The sequence below is a fragment of the Elephas maximus genome, chromosome 3, assembly GCF_024166365.1.
Source record: "Elephas maximus indicus isolate mEleMax1 chromosome 3, mEleMax1 primary haplotype, whole genome shotgun sequence".
Taxonomy (NCBI): Eukaryota; Metazoa; Chordata; class Mammalia; order Proboscidea; family Elephantidae; genus Elephas; species Elephas maximus.
Genome location: NC_064821.1, coordinates 33,723,047 through 33,742,536, shown reverse-complemented (window position 1 = coordinate 33,742,536; position 19,490 = coordinate 33,723,047). Strand labels below are relative to the sequence as shown.

General features: G+C 36.3%; 1 protein-coding gene across 1 annotated transcript; it reads right to left on the bottom strand.

Annotated features, from left to right (window-relative positions):
- Nucleotides 1-6,630: 6,630 nt before the first annotated feature.
- Nucleotides 6,631-7,578, bottom strand: LOC126072273 (olfactory receptor 2A12-like). The gene has a single exon (XM_049877159.1). The coding sequence runs from the start codon at nt 7,576-7,578 to the stop codon at nt 6,631-6,633; it is 948 nt and encodes a 315-aa protein (XP_049733116.1).
- Between the last annotated feature and the right edge of the window lie 11,912 nt (nt 7,579-19,490).

Below are 19,490 nucleotides of genomic sequence, written 5' to 3'. Positions count from 1 at the left end.
ACCATTAGGGCCAAAGATGAAGAAATAGAAGATTTTTATCAGCTGCTGCAGTCTGAAATTGATTGAACATGCAATCAAGATGAGTTGATAATTACTGGTGATTGGAATGCAAAAGTTGGAAACAAAGAAGAAGGATCAGTAGTTGGAAAATATGGCCTTGGTGATAGAAACAATGCCAGAGATCAAATGATAGAATTTTGCAAGACCAATGACTTCTTCATTGCAAATACCTCCTTTCACCAACATCAATGGTGACTATACACATGGACCTCGCCAGATGGAATACACAGAAATCAAATTGACTACATCTGTGGAAAGAGACGATGGAAAAGCTCAATATCATCAGTTAGAACAAGGCCAGGGGCCAACTGTGGAACAGACCATCAATTGCTCATATGCAAGTTCAAGCTGAAATTGAAGAAAATCAGAGCAAGTCCAAGAGACCTTGAGTATATCCCACCTGAATTTAGAGACCATCTCAAGAATAGATTTGATGCACTGAACACCAGTGACCAAAGACCAGACAAGTTGTGGAATGACATCAAGGACATCATCCATGAAGAAAGCAAGAGGCCACTGAAAAGACAAGAAAGAAAGAAAAGACCAAGAAGGATGTCAGAAGAGACTCTGAAACTTGCTCTTGAGGGTCGAGCAGCTAAAGCAAAAGGAAGAATTGATGAAGTAAAATAACTGAACAGAAGATTTCAAAGGGCATCTCGAGAAGATGAAGCATTCTAATGACATGCGCAAAGAGCTGGAGGTGGAAAACCAAAAGGGAAGAACACACTCAGCGTTTCTCAAGCTGAAAGAACTGAAGAAAAAATTCAAGCCTTGAGTTGCAATAGTGAAGGATTCCATGGGGAAAATATTAAACGTCACAGGAAACTTCAAAAGAAGATGGAAGGAATACACAAGGTCATTATACCACAAAGAATTAGTCGATATTCAACCATTTCAAGAGGTGGCATATGATCGGGAACTGATGGTACTGAAGGAAGAAGTCCAAGCTTCTCTGAAGTCATTGGCAAAAAACAAGGCTCCAGGAATTGATGGAATATCAATTGAGATGTTTCAAGAAACAGATGCTTCGCTGGAGGTGCTCATTTGTCTCTGCCAAGAAATATGGAAGACGGCTTCCTGGCCAACTGACTGGAAGAGATCCATATTTATGCCTATTCCCAAGAAAGGCGATCCAACCGAATGTGGAAATTAGAGAACAATATCATTAATATCACATGTAAGCAAAATTTTGCTGAAGATCATTCAAAAACGGCTGCAGCAGTATATCGACAGGGATCTGCCAGAAATTCAGGCTGGTTTCAGAAGAGGACGTGGAACCAGGGATATCATTGCTGATGTCAGATGGATCCTGGCTGAAGGCAGAGAATATCAGAAGAATGTTTACCTGTGTTTTATTGACTACACAAAGGCATTCGACTGTGTGGATCATAACAAATTATGGGTAACATTGCGAAGAATGGGAATTCCAGAACACTTAATTGTGCTCATGAGGAACTTTTACATAGATCAAGAGGTGGTTGTTCAGACAGAACAAGGGAATACTGATTGGTTTAAAGTCAGGAAAGGTGTGTGTCAGGGTTGTATTTTTTCACCATACCTATTCAATCTGTATGCTGAGCAAATAATACGAGAAGGTGGACTATATGAAGAAGAATGGGGCATCAGGATTGGAGGAAGACTCATTAACAACCTGTTTTATACAGATAACACAACCTTGTTTGCTGAAAGTGAAGAGGACTTGAAGCACTTACTAATGAAGATCAATGACCACAGTCTTCAGTATGGATTGCACCTCAACAAAAAGAAAACAAAAATCCTCACAACTGGACCAATGAGCAACATCATGATAGATGGAGAAAAGATTGAAGTTGTCAAGAATTTTGTTTTACTTGGATCCACAATCAACAGCCATGGGAGCAGTAGTCAAGAAATCAAAAGACACATTGCATTGGGTAAATCTGCTGCAAAGGACCTCTTTAAAGTGTTGAAGAGCAAAGATGTCATCTTGAAAATTATGGTGTGCCTGACCCAAGCCATGGTATTTCCAACCACATCATATGCATGTGAAAGCTGGACAATGAATAAGGAAGACTGAAGAAGAATTGACACCTTTGAACTGTGGTGTTGGCGAAGAATATTGAATATACCATGGGCTGCCAAAAGAAAGAACAAATCTGTTTTAGAAGTACAGCCAGAATGCTCCTTAGAGGCAAGGATGGTGAGACTGCGTCTTACATTCTTTGGACATGTCAGCAGGAGGGATGAGTCCCTGGAGAAGGATATCATGCTTGGCAGAGTACAGGGTCAGCAGAAAAGAGGAAGACCCTCAACGAGGTGGATTGACACAGTGGCTGCAACAATGAGCTGAAGCATAACAACGATTGTGTGGATGGCTCAGGACGGGGCAGTGTTTCGTTCTGTTGTGCATATTAGTCAGAACTGACTCGATGTCACCTAACACCAACAACGTCTCTCATGAATATAGATGCAAAAATTCTCAACAAAATTCTAGCCAATAGAATTCAGCATCATATCAAAAAAAATAATACACCACCACCAAGTGGGATTCACACCAGGTATGAAAGGATGGTTCAACATTAGAAAATCAATCAAGATAATCTATCTCATAAATAAAAGAAAACAATCACATGATCCTCTCAATCAATGCAGAAAAGGCATTTGACAAAGTCCAACATCCATACCGCATAAGAACTCTCAGTAAAATAGGTACAGAAGGGAAATTTTGCAATATAATAAAGGGGATCTATACAAAAAAAAAAAAAAAAAAAAAAAAACCCACATATAAAGCCAAGAGCTATGAAGAATATAGAAGAAAAAATTGGGTAAATGCTAGAGGCCCTAATACATGGCATTAACAGGGTATAAGCCATAACTAACAACAAAAAACTCCAGAAAATAAGCTAGATAACTGGGATCTTCTAAAAATTAAACACTTGTGCTGATCAAAAGACTTCAACAAAAGAGTAAAAAGAGAACCTACAGACCTGGAAAAAATATTGGCTATGACAAATCTGACAAACGTCTAATGTCTAAAATCTACAGGAAAAATCTAAAACCTCTACAACAAAAATACAAATAATCCAATTATAAAATGGGCAAAGGAAATGAACAGACACTTCACCAAAGAAGATAAGAAGCTAACAGACACATGAGGAAATGGTCTCAATCACGAGCCATTACAGAAATGCAAATTGAACCACAATGAGATGCCATCTCACTCCAGCGTTATTGGCATGAATCAAAAAGACAGAAAATAACAAATGTTGGAGAGGCTGAGGGGAGATTGAAACTCTTATGCACTGCTGGTGGGAATACAAAATGGTACAACCATTTTGGAAAATTATATGGTGCTTCCTTAAAAAGCTAGAAATATAAACACTGTATGATCCAGCAATTCCACTCCTAGGAATATATCCTAAAGAAATAAGAGCCATCACGCAAATAGACATTTGCACACCCATGTTCATTGCAGCATTATTCACAAGAGCAAAAAATGGAAACAACCTACATGCCCATTAACAGATGAATGGATAAACAGACTGTGGTACATACAAACAATGGAATACTATGTAATGATAAAGAACAATGATGAACCTGTGAAGCATCTCACAACATAGAGGAATCTGGAGGGTATTATGCTGAGTGAAATACGTCAGTCACAAAGGGACAAATATTGTGTGAGACCACCACTATAAAAACTCATGGAAAGATTTACAAACAAAGAGAAACAATTTTTGATGGTTATGAGGGAGAAGAGAGGTAGGAAAAGAAAAACACAATAGATAAGTTGTAACTTTGGTGAAGGGTAAGACAGTGCACAAATCTGGGGAAGCCAGCACAACTTGATGAAGGCAAGGTCATAAAAGCTCCATAAACACATTGAAACTCCCTGAGGGGCTAAATTACTGGGCTGAGGCCTGTGGGGACCATGGTCTCAGGGAACATCTATCTAGCTCAATTGGCACAACATAATTTATAAAGAAAACGTTCTACATTCTACTTTGGTTAGTAGCATCTGGGGTCTTAGAAACTTGTGAGCAGCCATCTAAGACACTCTACTGTGTCACCCCATCTGGAGAACTGAGAATGAAGAAAACCAAAGACACAAGGGAAAGATTAGTCCAAAGGATTAGTGGAACACAACTACCATGGCCTCCACCAAGCTGAGTCCAGCAAAACTAGATGGTGCCCTGATACCACCACCAACTGCTCTGACAGGGATCACAATAGAGCGTCCCAGACAGAGCTGGAGAAAAAATGTAGAACGAAATTTTAACTAAAAAAAAAAAAAGCGGACTTACTGGCCTGACAGAGACTGGAAAAACCCTGAATATATGGTCCCCAGACAGCCTTTTAGCTCAGTAATGAAGTCACTGCTGAGGTTCACCCTTCAGCCAAATATTAGATAGATCCATAAAACAAAATGAGAGTAAATGGGCACACCAGCCCAGGGGCAAGGATGAGTAGGCAGGAGGAGACAGGAAAGCTGGTAATGGGGAATCTAGGGTTAAGAAGGAGAGAGTATTGACGTGTCATGGGGTTGGCAACCAACATCAAAAAACAATATGGGTATTAATTGTTTAATGAGAAACTAATTTGCTCTGTAAACCTTCATCTAAAGCACAATAAAAAAATTAAAACTTTACAATTTACGAAATGCTTTCATGTGTATTTACTCATCAGGTCCCACCAGCACTCTTGTGAGGGAGCATTTTACAGATGATGTTGATGATGACAATGATGCTAACAATTAATTACAGAGCGCTTGTCATGACTCAAGCCCTACAAGATTCCTTGATGCTGTTTTTGGGTACTTTGCTGCTCTCTGAGTCTGAAGGGGCTTCGAGATCTACATACCCAGCTCCCTGTTTTTATTTTACAGCTGTGAAAACTAAAGCCCAGAAAAGAAATGTGGTTGGCCTATGTGAGTTAGTGTAGGAGACTAGAACCTAGGTGTCCTGCCTCCTAGCCATGGGCACTTTCCAATGCCTCTGTTCTCCCTCTTCTGCTTTGTTTTTTGTGAATTTGAAGAAATAGCTATCCACCTATCCAGCAATAGTCAATCATAGCAATCTGACCATGTCCTCAGCACCTGAGTCTGGGCTGTTTGTATCCCCAAAGACGTTAAATCCTGTCTAGGACAACAGACGCATATATGGGTTAGACAAGCTAATAGGATAATAATAATAGTGATGATAATAGTAGTAATAGAAACAACAATAATAATGGCAAAGCCTTATAGGGTATTGTTTACTGTCTGCCTGGTATTTTTTCTAAATGTGTTACTCAAAACAGTCCATTTAATCTCAAAACACCCCCATGACATAGGTAATATTATCTTCACCATTTTGCAGATGAATGAATTATATCATAGATGTTTAGTAATTTGTCAAATGTCATACAGTCACTTGGTATAGGAATACTCTAGGATTAGTCTAGGTATTAGCAAGTGGTGTGATATTAAATGTCTAACAACCAGCAAAAAGGGGAGTGGGGGAGGAAAAACACTAAATCAAGCCCTGATATTTAGCCAGTCTGTCCTTTGTAAGTAGAACTCCAATTGCTGAGTCCATGCATAATTTCCCTACAGCTTGAGTCTGGTTATAGATCTAGAAGTAAATGAGATGGCAAGGCAGATTCTGTAGAGAATCTTCAGTGCCTTGCAAAGAACTAACTACCTCAGAGGAAGCCATTGCAGGCTATTCAGACAAAGGTGGGATAATCTCCTCAGGCTGGGGTGGAAGGGACTGTTCTACTGGCAAAGAAGCCTTGGCAGAATTTAAGGGTTTGAGTTCTCCAGTTTCATCAGGATCTGCCCATATGTCCTCATTCCAATTTTCAGGATCTCATTCCTTCCCAATCATGCCTCACTTTAACAGAAGACATGCTGCAATGTTGGGAATTCATTTTGCATTGTAATTCCTTTACTGCCCCAGAGGGCTGTTTCTCACACACTTCCAGACAGCAGCAGGTGCTCCTCTCCTGGGCCCCTCTTGCTCCCTAGCTATTACACACTGTACTCTGGGAATTGTCTGTATGTACATCTTCCTGTCACATTAGACTGTGAGCTCCTTAAAGGCACGAACATTGTCACAGTAATCTTTTTATACCCTTGAAAATTCTAACCCCCAAAATTCCCAAAAGCCTCCTCAAGAAAACTTCTAGAGCTAATAGAGGAATTTAACAAAGTTGCAGGGTACAAGGTGAACAAACAAAAATCAGCCGTGTTTCTATACACCGGCAATGAGAAATCTGAAAGAGAAATTAGGAGTTGTAAACAATTCAATTTATAATATCATCTAAGAGAATAAAATACTTAGGAATAAATTTAGCCAGGAACGTGAAGGACTTATAGAGTGAAAATTATAAAATACTACTGAGAGAGATTAGAGAAGACTTAAATAAGTGGAAAGATGTTCCATGTTCATGGATTGGAAGAATTAATATTGTTAAGATGTCAACACTACCCAAACCGATCTGTAGATTCAATGCAATCCCAATCAAAACTCCAACAGCCTTCTTTACAGAAATGATAAAACTAATACTCAGCTTTGGACATTCTACCCCAGGCATCTTTTGGATCCCAGTTCACCAGGTCACCCTGCCACGTTCCATCACCTTGAGAAAAGCTCCCTTGATGTCCTTGTTCCTCAGACTATAAACCACAGGATTGAGCAGTGTAGTGAAGACATTGTAAAAGAGTGATATCTGTTTGTCACGTTCAGAGGAGTAGCTGGACTTGGGTCTCATATAGATGTAAGTGGCTGGAGCATAGAAGAGTGTGACCACAGTCAGGTGGGAAGCACAGGTGGAGAAGGCCTTGCAACGGCCCCTGGTGGACTTGATCTTGAGAATGGCAAAAGCAATATGAATATAAGAGGCCAAAATGAGGGAGAGTGGAGTAACAAGCACAAACACACTGATGACCAGGTCCACCATCTCAATGAGGTGCGTGTCCATGCAAGACAAGCTCCTTACTGAGGGGCCTTCACAGAAGTAGTGGTTGACAATGTTGGGCCCACAGTAGGGCAGCCTCATGGTGAGGAAGGTGTGAATGAGAGAGAAGAAGAAGCCACAGGCCCAGGTCTGAGCTGCCAGTCGTGTACACAGGTCCCAGCTGAGGATAACAGTATAACGCAGTGGGTAGCAAATGGCCACATATCGGTCATAGGCCATGACCACAAAGAAGATGCACTCAGTCAGGCCCAGAGCACCAAACACGTACATCTGCAGCCAACAGCTAGCAAAAGAGATAGTCTGAGAGTGAGCAAGAAGGTGCACCAGCATTTGGGGCATGGTGGTGGTGACGCAGCCCATGTCCAGTAGGGAGAGGATACAGAGAAAGAAGTACATGGGAGTGTGGAGATGTGAATCCAGGCAGATCAGAGTGATGATAAGCCCATTGCCCAGGATCGAGCTCAGGTACAGGAGAAGGAAGGCAAAGAAGAGGATCCTGTTGGAGGTGGGGTCACCGGAGAAGCCAAACAGGATAAATTCAGACACCCAGCTTTGGTTCTGCTCTGGAGGCATCCACATGGTGAGGCCTATAAAAGAACCACGCTCATATAAATGTCACCCAGATTATGGTAGCCTGACAAGAATGTCAGCTGTGGAGGCAGATAGGCTAAGATTTTAATTCTGGCCCCACTACTCATCTGCTGTGTAATCTTGAGCAAATTACTTAACCTCTCTGAGCCTCAGTCTTCTCATGTATAAAATGTAGCTAATACTCAATTTTCAGGGTTTTCATAAGGAATAGTCAATGTATATGGAGCATGTAATACAATGCCTTAAGAAAAACAAGTAGCATGCAAAATTCTCATATGCAACCTCCATATTCTCATTCCAAACCCTCAGCAGACAAAATAGTCAGTCTTACGTCTAGCAAAAATCCATTTATACCACATTAACTCCAGCCCCAAAACCTCTGAGAGATTAAGTCGCCCTAGTACTATTTGTCTGAATGTGCTCAAACAGATGGTTATATCCCACTCCTCCTCACACAAAGACATTGATAATTGTCCTATTTCTCTTTCCTACTCAGCTTGAGAGGGTTCAGAATCCTTAAAATGACACAATAGTCAACTACTACCAGTTGGGATGAACTGGCAATCAAGAAGAATATCTGGCTCTTCTAGTTCAACTCTTTCCTCTAAACATTTTACTATGTGAAAATCAAGAACTGTATCTTTCAGGGCTCGTCAATAGAAATATCCGTCATATGACTCTCTCTACCTTGGCAGAGCCACGCAAGCACTCCATCAGTTGTTTGTCAGACCAAATTACAAAGGCAGGAAAAAACAGAGACTTATGTCATTTAATTCTACCACATTCAACCTCTGCTCATCCCTTCCATCTGCCAATATCCTAGTTACTTCCCCTAGTTTATTGAAGGCTTTGACACCTGAATCCCAGTGTTTCTCTCTGTCCCCAGGCTTGCCATTTTTCAAAACAGCTTCAATGACTATGTGAATGACCCATCATTCCATACCTTCATCTTTCATTTTTCCAACTTCTTCGATTCTAATGACCTTCACTTCACATCCTTTTGACCACTCTCATGGCCAAATCCTGGACCCTGCCATCACTTGGAACTGTAATGCCTCTGAATTCATTAATCTATTCATCTCACTTTCTGAGTACATCCTTCTATCTCTCCAGGTGTATTCCTTTCTTACTCCCACTACACTTATTTTCAGTTATTTTGGACCCCCTAGGAGACTGAAAGTTGAAGTAACTTCATTTCACAATTCATGACACACCATTATCTTCAGTCTATACTGGACTCTTTCTCTACTTTCATCACCCTATCAGGAATAAGCACTCTGATAATGTCTTTGGTGTATGTCCTTGGATGTGCATGTAGTGCACATTTTAATGGTATGTATTTTTAATTTACTTTAACAGTTTTGTGAGATAAATCTCACTTCATTGTCACTTTTTGTATTCAATACTGTTTTAAAGATCTATCGATCCTGTTGTCTAGACTTCTAATTCAGTGTGATAGCTCCATTTACTAAGATGGATTATATTTCATGCCTTTATAGAGTTTAACATTTTTCTCTGTAAAAGTTTTCTTTTTTTTGTTAGGTTAATTACTTCATAAGAAATGTGTTTATTATTATTGTGAATAGCATCTTATTTTCAATATATTTTCTAATCAAAGGTTATGCAATTTTAGAGAAATACTATTGGTTTTTATAAATTATAAATATTATCAAACTTAATTTTATCAGTTCTAATAATGTAATGTATAATCTATGTATGAAAAATAATGATTTTTCTTTCTTTACAATCCTTTTATTAATTATACTTCTTTGCCTTTTGTTATTGCATTACCCAGGAATTCTTGTACTATATGATTGAACAGTAGGGGTGATAATTTTTTTTTTTTAGGGGTGATAGTAGACATTCTTGCTTTTTGATTCATCTTAAATATAATCCACCTAAATTTTATGTTATATTTGATTCTCGTTGCAGATTTTAGTTAAATATCCTTTATCAAATTAAGAGAGTTCCTTCTATTCCTTATTTTTAGAGAGTTTCAACAAAAATAACCATTGAAATTTATTAAAGGCATTTTTACCTGTTTAAAGGTAACTGGGCAATTTCCCTTCTTTAGTTCATTAACATCAAGAATTTCACTGATAAATTTTTCTGAAATTAAACCATCCTTACCTTTCTGTGACACCTGTCTCTCACCTATTCGCTCATCAAGACTTTCAATGCCTGGAATCATTCCTGTTCTTCCAGTCATTGACCTCTCCAGTGTACTGCCTACGGTCTCTCATTCCAAGAACTAGCTTACTGATGATACCCCTTTGTGAGCCTTTCTGTTTCCCATTGCACAAGACCAGCAAATTCCCACTCATGGATGAAACTTACCATCTAGATTTGGCCCCTACACTCAGGTTTTTAAATTGCAAGCTGGAGATAATCACATTACCAATCAAGCTGTTATAGTTTAAAGTCAAGCTCTCCACTCTCCATGGGACCCTCAGCAATGTACTTCAAGCTCTTTATTTGGCTTTGTCATCAACCTTCCTCTTTCTTCCCAGCATGTTTTCCAAATCTCCACTCCTGTCCTCAAATATAACCAATGTAATTCCTCCTTTGCTTTCAGGGAATGGCTTTGGCTCCTACTTCACAGAGAACCAAGACTTTAAGCTCAAAACATCCTTATTCTCTTGCCCCATTCTATGACTTGCAATATCTAACATATGCAAATCCCTACCCTACCGTCATTTCAGAAATTCTCACTCCCATTTTAAAAATTCACCTTTCCCTCAGTTTTCCAAATTCCATCACTTGTGCTGTAGAGTGCATCCTTTCCTTTTTCTTTTACGACTTTGTGCCACAAGTTTCTAGAATCTTTCCTATACCTTCAACATATTTCTTTCTTCTGACTCATCAATATTTAAATATGCTCTAGGCTTTTTTATTAGTCTTCTAGGTCAATCTGGCAGACTAAAAACAAGTAGAAACCTCTCCCTTCCTGCCCCAAACACATGGAAATGATTAATTAAATATGTTTAATTGTAAAAAGAACATAGCTACATAGAAAAGAAATGAGAATAACAACCAGTGGAACAATCCCAAATTCACAGGAAATCAAGAAAATAAAAATTAAAATAACAATGAAATAACATTTGAAATCCAACAGATAGGCAAAAATACAAACATTTAAAGTACAAAACTTTGAAAAGCAAAGTAATTGTAAGTAAGATAATAGTGCTTATCAATACCCAGAAAAACTGAGGATATGCGATAAGCTATGATCCAGCAAATCAACCCTAGATATACTTTCACACATGTGAACAAGAAAATATGTATGAGGATGCTCAGATATGTACAGTTTGAATAGATTAAGAGGTGTAAATTGAGGAATGGTCCATCACTAGATTAGATAAATAAAATGTGATTTATCCATATAATTGAATAATATAAACACTTAAAATGAATGACCTAGATCTGTATATATCAATACAGACAAATTTCAAAAACATAATGTTGACTGAAAAACTAAAGTTTCAAAAGATGCATCAGCATAGTTTCAATTGTGTAAATATTAATAACACACAGAATAATACTATATATTTATATGGATACATTCATATTCATAATGTCATAAAAGTAAAAAAAGAGTATATATGAGAATAAGTCATACAAAATTCAGAATATTAAGTGTCCCTGGAGAAGAAAGAAAGGGAGATAAATGAAGGAAGTGTTTGATCTGTATCTGTAATGAATGGTTAATTTTTCATAAGATATTAATGTAAAGCAGATACTACAAATAAAGGATGTCAGAGTCAGAGTCTCAATGCACATATAGAGACAAGGTCTGAACATTCTGCCAAGAGTAGTTCAACTGCATAAAGCTTTCTGAATAAAGCCAGGAGCTGGAACCGTGTTGTTCACCTATCAACAATGGCTGAGATAGTTCCACCAGTAAACCAAGGCTGAAGTGAAACATGGGATTTTTATATAAGAAGGGGGCAGAAATAATGTTACTTGTACGTGTATGGTACTGGGGCTTGGACACATATGGAATTATGGCCAAAAATTTCACCATTTACACAAGCAAGTAAGATCTTAGCTAAAATAACATATATCCTGATTACAGTCATATTTTCTTTGGAAGCATCTGCTTATTTTTTTAGGCCTAAGACAAAAGGTTGATAATCTGGGACAGGTCTAGGCAAAGTGTCTCTGCTGGGGAACCAAGAAACCAACAAAGCTTCTAATGGTCTTGTGGGCTGTAAGGACAAATTGGAGACTTGCTGGGCCTAAAATATACACTCAGTTTTACCTCCAATAAAATTGCCACATTTTGGGAAGCTATTTTTTTTTTTTTATGAGGAGTAAGAGGTTAAATATAAGCAGAACATAAACAAAGCTAAGTTTTCAGCAATTTTGTGTACAATAAAGACAGAGATTAGAGTTCAGGGTCTGCCAAGGAGGCACCCTGGTGTATGTATCAGGCTCTCAATTGAAATTCTTGGGAGGCTAATGACCTAACAGCAAAGGCAAACCAGAAATAATCTGAGCTTTACTAAAACTTCACCCCAGCCACAATTCAGCTCTGATCTTCCTAGATAAAGAGAATTAACTCTCACTCTAACTTGCTAGCAGAAAGAATGTTGAACTCTGTATAAAGGTTCATGCAGAGGCTATAAAATTTTTATATGCAATGTTCTGTACTACAGTCTTTTTTTAAATTGCAAGGGATGAAAAAAGACTATAGAATACAACCAAAAGCTATAAAATAAAACAGACATGTAAACAGACCCACATTTAGCTATTGGGGTTACCAGACAAAGATTTTAAAATATCTGTGATGAACAGGATCAAGAAAATAGAGGAAAATATACAGAAAAATAAGTAAAAATATGGAGAATTTCACCAAATAGAGACCACTGAAATAAAAAAAAAATTCTAGAGCTAGAAAAAAAGTAAAAGCTGTAATTAAGAATTTAACAAGTGATTTTAACAGATAATTAGAGCAGAAGATGAGTGAACTGGAGGACAGATAAATAGAAAATATCCAAATTGAATCATGCCAGGAGGAAAAAAATAGACAATAGCAAAAACTTTAAGACATATATGAGACACAATTTAAAGTTCTAATAGATGTGTAATTGGAGTCCCAGAAAAACAAAAGCCATAGAGCAGAAGCAATATTTGAAAAAATAATTGTCAAGAATTATCCAGAATTTAAAGAGATGAAATGACTGTTGTAAGAAATTCTGCAAACTTCAAGCAGAATAAATATGCAAGACACCACATCTAATTTTTACACCATAGTAAAACTTTTGAAAAATGACAGACAAACCATCTTAAAAGCAGCCAGAGAAAAAGGGAACATTATGATCAAAAGAGTAACAATGAGACTTACATCAATTTTTCAGAGGAAATAATGGAAGCCAGAAGATAATTGAATGCATCTTCAAGATGCCGAAAGAAAATATCTGCCAACCTAGAAGTCTAGATTCAATTAAACATCCTTAAAAATGAAAATGATAATTATATAGTTGGCCTTAGCATAAGGGCAGTCATGTGATTCCAAATCTCTTCACACACCCTCCAAATGACAACAACAACAAAAAAAATCAACAACAACAACAACAAAAAAAAAAAACCAAGGACTCCATGCTTTCAACAATACTTAGAGACACAGAATATTATGCAATTCAAATTACCTGTAAGTAGAGAAATAAACTCCAAATACCAGCAGGGTGACCACTGATGCATTTGGTGTTTCTGGAAACCTGGGTGCCAAGAGCAGGAAGGTAGAGTGTTAAGAAGCTCCTTGAAAAGGAGAAGAGGAGATAAAAGGACATACCTTAAGCACAGGGAAAATATCACCCTCAGAAAATGAAAGTCCAACACTGAAGGGCCAAAATACTCAAAACAAATGTGAACAGAGAAGGGCTTGAAAGTAGGCAGTAATAGACGTAGCATATTGAATAAGCATTGCTTTAGGGCTAATAGAAAAGAATAAACTCCCATCAGAGAAATCAGGGTGAAGAAAAAGAAGAAAGCTGAAGGATCAAATTAAGGATAATGCATATATAAAACAGAATTACAAAACACACCAACTTCTATTCCTCTACCACACCATTACCAACACCCATACTTCACTATATTGATAGGAAAGGGTGCTCTTGAACAAGAAACTGTGTTCACAAAATTCGTAGGGAATAGGAAATATCAGACCAACTCCATATGAAGCTACTCTAAGAAGAAAATATAAAATGAGAATCAAAAGATTTCAGCTAATGAAAATTTCCCTACCACCAAAAAATCAATGCAGAAAGCAAAATAAAACTGTAACACAACACTTCAAATGGAATTGAATATCCTTAACACACATTTGGAGATATTAATAAAAAGAAAGAAAACAACTTAAAATCAGAAATTCAAGATAACATATGTATAATTGGAGTCCCTGAAGAAGAAAAACAAAATAATGAAAAAATGAATATTTAAAACTGTAATCCAAGAAAAATTTCCATAATCATAAATCTATGTATTGAAAAGTTCCTCTGCTGTAGCTGGAGAAATAAGCCCAAAATAGTTAACTTTAAGACTTATTCTAGTAAAACAATTCGACTTTAAAGACAAAGAAAAATCCTCAGGGCCTTCAGTCAAAAGATCAAATTACTTAAGAAAATTAGCCCAGCATCTGACTTCTCAAGAGTAACATTAAAAAGTAAAGCAACAATCAAATAGCATTTTCAATAAATCCAGGAAAAGAAAGAATGAGACAAATATATCAGCTAAGTTATCCTTTAAGTATCAAGTCTATAGAAAAATAGATTCAAAATGCAAACAGTTAGGGGATACTGTATTCATGAACCCTTCCTGACAATATACTACAAAATCAGCTTTATTCAGCTAAAAGATTACTAGGAAAACTTTAGCAAAACAATTGATGGTGACTATTAAACACATTTAGTTACATAACCAAAATAAACTTGACATAAAATATACAAAAGTAAACACAAGAACAATGAAAAAAAAAAACTTCAAATTTTCCAAGAGAAATTTAAAATTGAAGAGCAAAGAAGAAATGTGACATAAACACAAGAAATAAAATACACATAGGAATTATTTTTAAAAAATGATGAAGTTGAGATCAAACATATCAATCACATCGATAAATGTGAACGAGGTTAACTCATTAAAACAAAAATATGTTCAAATTAGTTCATAAAGCAAAATGTATCTCCATGCTATATACAAAATATACATATCCAAAAGTGGTTCAAAAAGGTTAAAAATAAAAGGATGAGCATACACCAGGCCATTAAAATAATAAGAAAGCAGGGACTGCAATCCTGATATCAGACAATGTAAAATTCATGCTAAAAAGCATTATATTAAACAAAAAGAGCTTTTTATAATTCCAAATGTCATAATACACAATGAATGTATAAATTATGTATATCTATGTACAAAACAATACATAATTCTCTATATGATACAGAAACTAAAGATGCAAGGAGAAAAAGACAGAAACATGCCATAAATTAAAGACTTTAACAAAGCACTCTAGTACAGACAGTTCAAATAGACAAAAATTAAGTAATACTACAGAACTGTACTGTCCATTATGGTAACCACTAAACACATGTGGCTACTGAGCACTTAAATGAGGCTAGTCCATATTGAAATGGACTTACTCTAGGTGTTAAACACATATTAGATTTTGAAGATTTATTGTAATGAAAGAATGTAAAGTATCTTAATAATTTTAATGTTGGTCGTATGTTGAAATGATAATATTTTGAAATATTAAGTTAAATAAAATACGTTATTGAAAGTAAATTCACCTGCTTATTTTTAGTTTTTTAATGTGGCTACTAGAAAATTTTTAGTTATATGTGGATCACATTATATTTCTATTGGACAGGCTGATATAGGAGACATAAACAACATGATCAACAAAGAAGATCTTACGGCTAGATATTGAACACTATACCCTAACAATAGGGAATATAAATTTTCTGAAGTAAACATAGAACATACACTACAACTGATTTTTCAATTATGTCACAAATAAAATATTAGTAAGTCCCATAAAAAATTACTAAAAAACACTTTGATCACAGTGCAATAAAACTAGCAATTAAAAGCAAATTTACATTTAAAAAATTCCAACTGGAAATTTTATAAAGATTCCATAAACCAAATTTGGATGAAAGGGAGAATAAACAGAAATTACAGATTTTCTGAGAAATAATGATCCTTGAAATTTGGCGCATCAGAATCTAGGGGCTACATTTAAAGTAGTAAATCAGAGGAAATCTCACAGCTTTCAGCATGTATATCAATAAAAATGCAAGCATAAAAGTTAATTAAATTCCTAACGCAAAGACTAGAAAAAGTACAACAAAGTAAACTAGAAGAAAGCACAAGGAATTATGTGATTATCTCAACAGATACAGAAAAAACATTTGCTAAAATTCAACAATTATTTACAATTAGAAATAAATCTTAGCAAACTAGGAATAGAAGGTAACTTTCTTAGTATTATAGAGATTATCTCAAAAAAAAAAAAAAGAGAGAGAGAGAGAAAAACCTACAGTAAATGTCATACCTAATGGTGAAATACTGGAAACTTACTAGCTAAGATTGGGTATGAAACAAAAATGTCCACTATTACTACTTCAGTTAACCATTGTACTGGTGGCTGTAGCCAGTGAAATATGTCCAGGGAAGGAAATAAAAGGCCAAAAGATTAGAATGGAAGAAATAAAACTATCATTATCCACAGAATGCATGATCATGTGTGTAGGAAATCTAAAGGAACTCAAAGATAAACTGAAATTAATAAATTAGTACATAAAAGTCTATTTTATTTCTCCATACCAGCAGCAAACAGAAAACAAAAATTTATAATAGCATTTTAAAAAACAACATATGTAGAAATAAAACTAATAAAACATGTGCGGAAAAATACTAGACAATTTTAGGAAAGCCCAAGTAAATGCAGAGATAGGCCAAGTTCATGGCTGGACAATTCAACACTGTAAAGACGACAATTCAATGCAATGTCAAACAAAACACCAGCAGCAAGTTTGTTGTTATTCTGCAGAAATTGAAAACCTGCCTATAAAACTTATATGGAAATCTTGATGAATCTTGAAGAAAAAAATCAAAGCTGGAGGACTCACAAGATATTAAGATACTACACAATAATAAACAAATAGATCAAAGGAACAAAATTAAGTCCAGACCCACACATATATAGACACCTGATTTATAACAATACAATGGTAAAAAGAATGTCTTTTCAGTAAATGGTGCTGGATGATGTGGATATTCATTAAGAGTAATTTTTCTTTTACTCCTACTTCACACTGTACACAAAAGTCAGTTCCAGATGCACTGTAGATTTAAATGGTAAAGACAAAACAAACGAATTTTGGAATCAGGCACAGGAAAATATATTCATCGCCTTGCAGTAGGCAAGGATTTCTTAAACCACCAACCCATCGCCATCGAGTTGATTCCAACTCGTAGCAGCTGTATACAACAGAGTACAACTGTCCCATAGGATTTCCAAAGCTATAATCTTTATGGAATCAGATAGCCAGGTCTTTCTTCTGTGGAGTGGCTGGTAGATTCAAACTGCCGACCTATTGGTTAGCAGCCAAGTGCTTAACCACTGTGCCTCCAGGGCTTCTTAAAGATTTCTTAAACAGGCCCCTAATAAGCATTAACCACAGAAAAATGATAAACTGAATTACATTAAAATAAAAAATTTCTTAAGAGTCAAGTGAAAATAAAACACAACTTACCAAACCTTACAGGATCCAAGAAAGTCAGTACTCAGAGGGAAACTTATAGCAATAAATGCCTGCATAAATAAAGAAGAAAGGTCTCAAATTAACAGCCTAACTCAACAACTCCAGGAACTAGGAAGAGAAAAGAAAAGTAAGCCTAAACCTATCAGAAGAAATAGCAAAGATCAAAGCAGAAATAAAATTGAAAACAGAAAAACAACAGAATCAATAAAACCAGGAGGTGGTTATTTGAAAAGATCAATAAAATTGACAAAACTTTAGCTAGACTGACAAAGAAAAGAAGACAAAAGATGTAACTAATCCAAAAAAAAAAAATGAAAGAGGGGACATTACAGCTGATCTAATAGAAATAAAGAGAATTACGACAGAATATTATGAACAACAGTATGGCAATAAACTGGATAACCTAGATGAAATGGAAAAATTCTTAGAAGTACAGGACCTATCCAAACTGACTCAAGAGGAAACGGAAAGTCTCAAAATACCCGTAACAAGTGAAGAAATTGAATCAGTAACCAAAATCTAAAAACAACAACAACAACAAAAGTCCTGGACCAGATGACTTCACTGGGGAATTCTACCAAACATTCAGAGAAGAATTGATACCAGTACTATTTCAACTCTTCCACAAGATACAGAAGGAAGGAGTACTTCCCAATTCATTCCATGAAGCAAACAAAACCCTGATACTAAAACCAGACAAAGACATCACAAGAGAACTACAGTCTAATATCTTTTATGAATATAGATACAAAAACCCTCAACAAATTACTAGTGAGCAGAATCCAACAGCATATTAAAAGAATCATACACCATGACCCCACCATGTGGCTGTCAGTTTGTCATATGGTGGTGCCTTGCATGTTGCTGTGATAGTGGAAGCTTTGCCACCAGTATTTCAAATACCAGGAGGGTCACCCTTGGTGGACAGGTTTCAGTGGAGCTTCCAGACTAAGACAGACTAGAAAAAAGGATCAGGCAGTCTACTTCTGAAAAAATTGGCCAGTGAAAACCTTATGAATAGCAGTGGAACATTGTCTGATATAATGACAGAAGATGAGCCTCTCAGGATGGAAGCACTCAGACGACTTGGGCAAGAGCTGCCTCTCAAAGTAGAGTTGACCTTAATGATGTGGATGAAGTCAAGCTTTCGGAACCTTCATTTGCTGATGTGGCACAAATCAAAATAAGAAGAAACAGCTGTAAATATTCATTAATAATCAGAACAGTATGAATTTAGGAAAATTGGAAACCATCAAAAACGAAATGGAATGCATACAGATCGATATCCTAGGCATTAGTGAGCTAAAATGAATGAGTATTGGCCATTTTGAACCAGACAATCATATGGTTTACTATGCCGGGAATGACAAATTAAAGAGAAATGAAGTCATGTTCATCATCAAAAAGAACATTTCAAGATCTATCCTGAAATATGATGCTGTCAGTGATAGGATAACATTGATTCAACTACAAGGAAGGCCAGTTAATACTATTATTCAAATTTACTCACTAGGGCCAAAGACAAAGAAATTGATTTTTTTTTACCAACTTCTGCAGCTTGAAATTGATCAAACATGTAATCAAGATGCATTGATAATTACTGGTGTTTGGAATGCAAAAGTTGGGAACAAACAAGAAGGATTGGTAGTTGGAAAATATGGCCTTGGTGATAGAAATGACATCAGAGATCACATGATAGAGTTTTGCAAGACCAAAAACTTCTTCACTGCAAATACCTTTCTTCAACAACATAAATGGTTGCTATAAACATGGACCTCACCAGATGGAATACACAGGAATCAAATAGACTACGTTTGCGGAAAGAGACGATGAAAAAGTTCAGTATGATTAGTCAGAACAAGGCCAAGGGCCACCTGTGGAGCAGACCATCAATTACTCATATGCAAGCTCAAATTGAAGTTGAAGAAAATTAGAACAAGACTAGGAGAGCCAAAGTGTGAGTTTGAGTATATCCCACCTAAATTTAGACGCCATCTCAAGAATAGATTTGATGTGTTGAACACTAGCAACAAAAGACCAGATGAGTTGTGGAATGACAACAAGGACATCATAGCAAGACGTTATCAAAAAGGCAGGAGAGAAAGAAAAGACATCTTTCATCAAGAAAGCAAG

Excerpts from the sequence above, each read along its gene's own strand:
- LOC126072273 (XM_049877159.1), bottom strand. The coding sequence starts at position 7,578 with ATGTGGATGCCTCCAGAGCAGAACCAAAGCTGGGTGTCTGAATTTATC.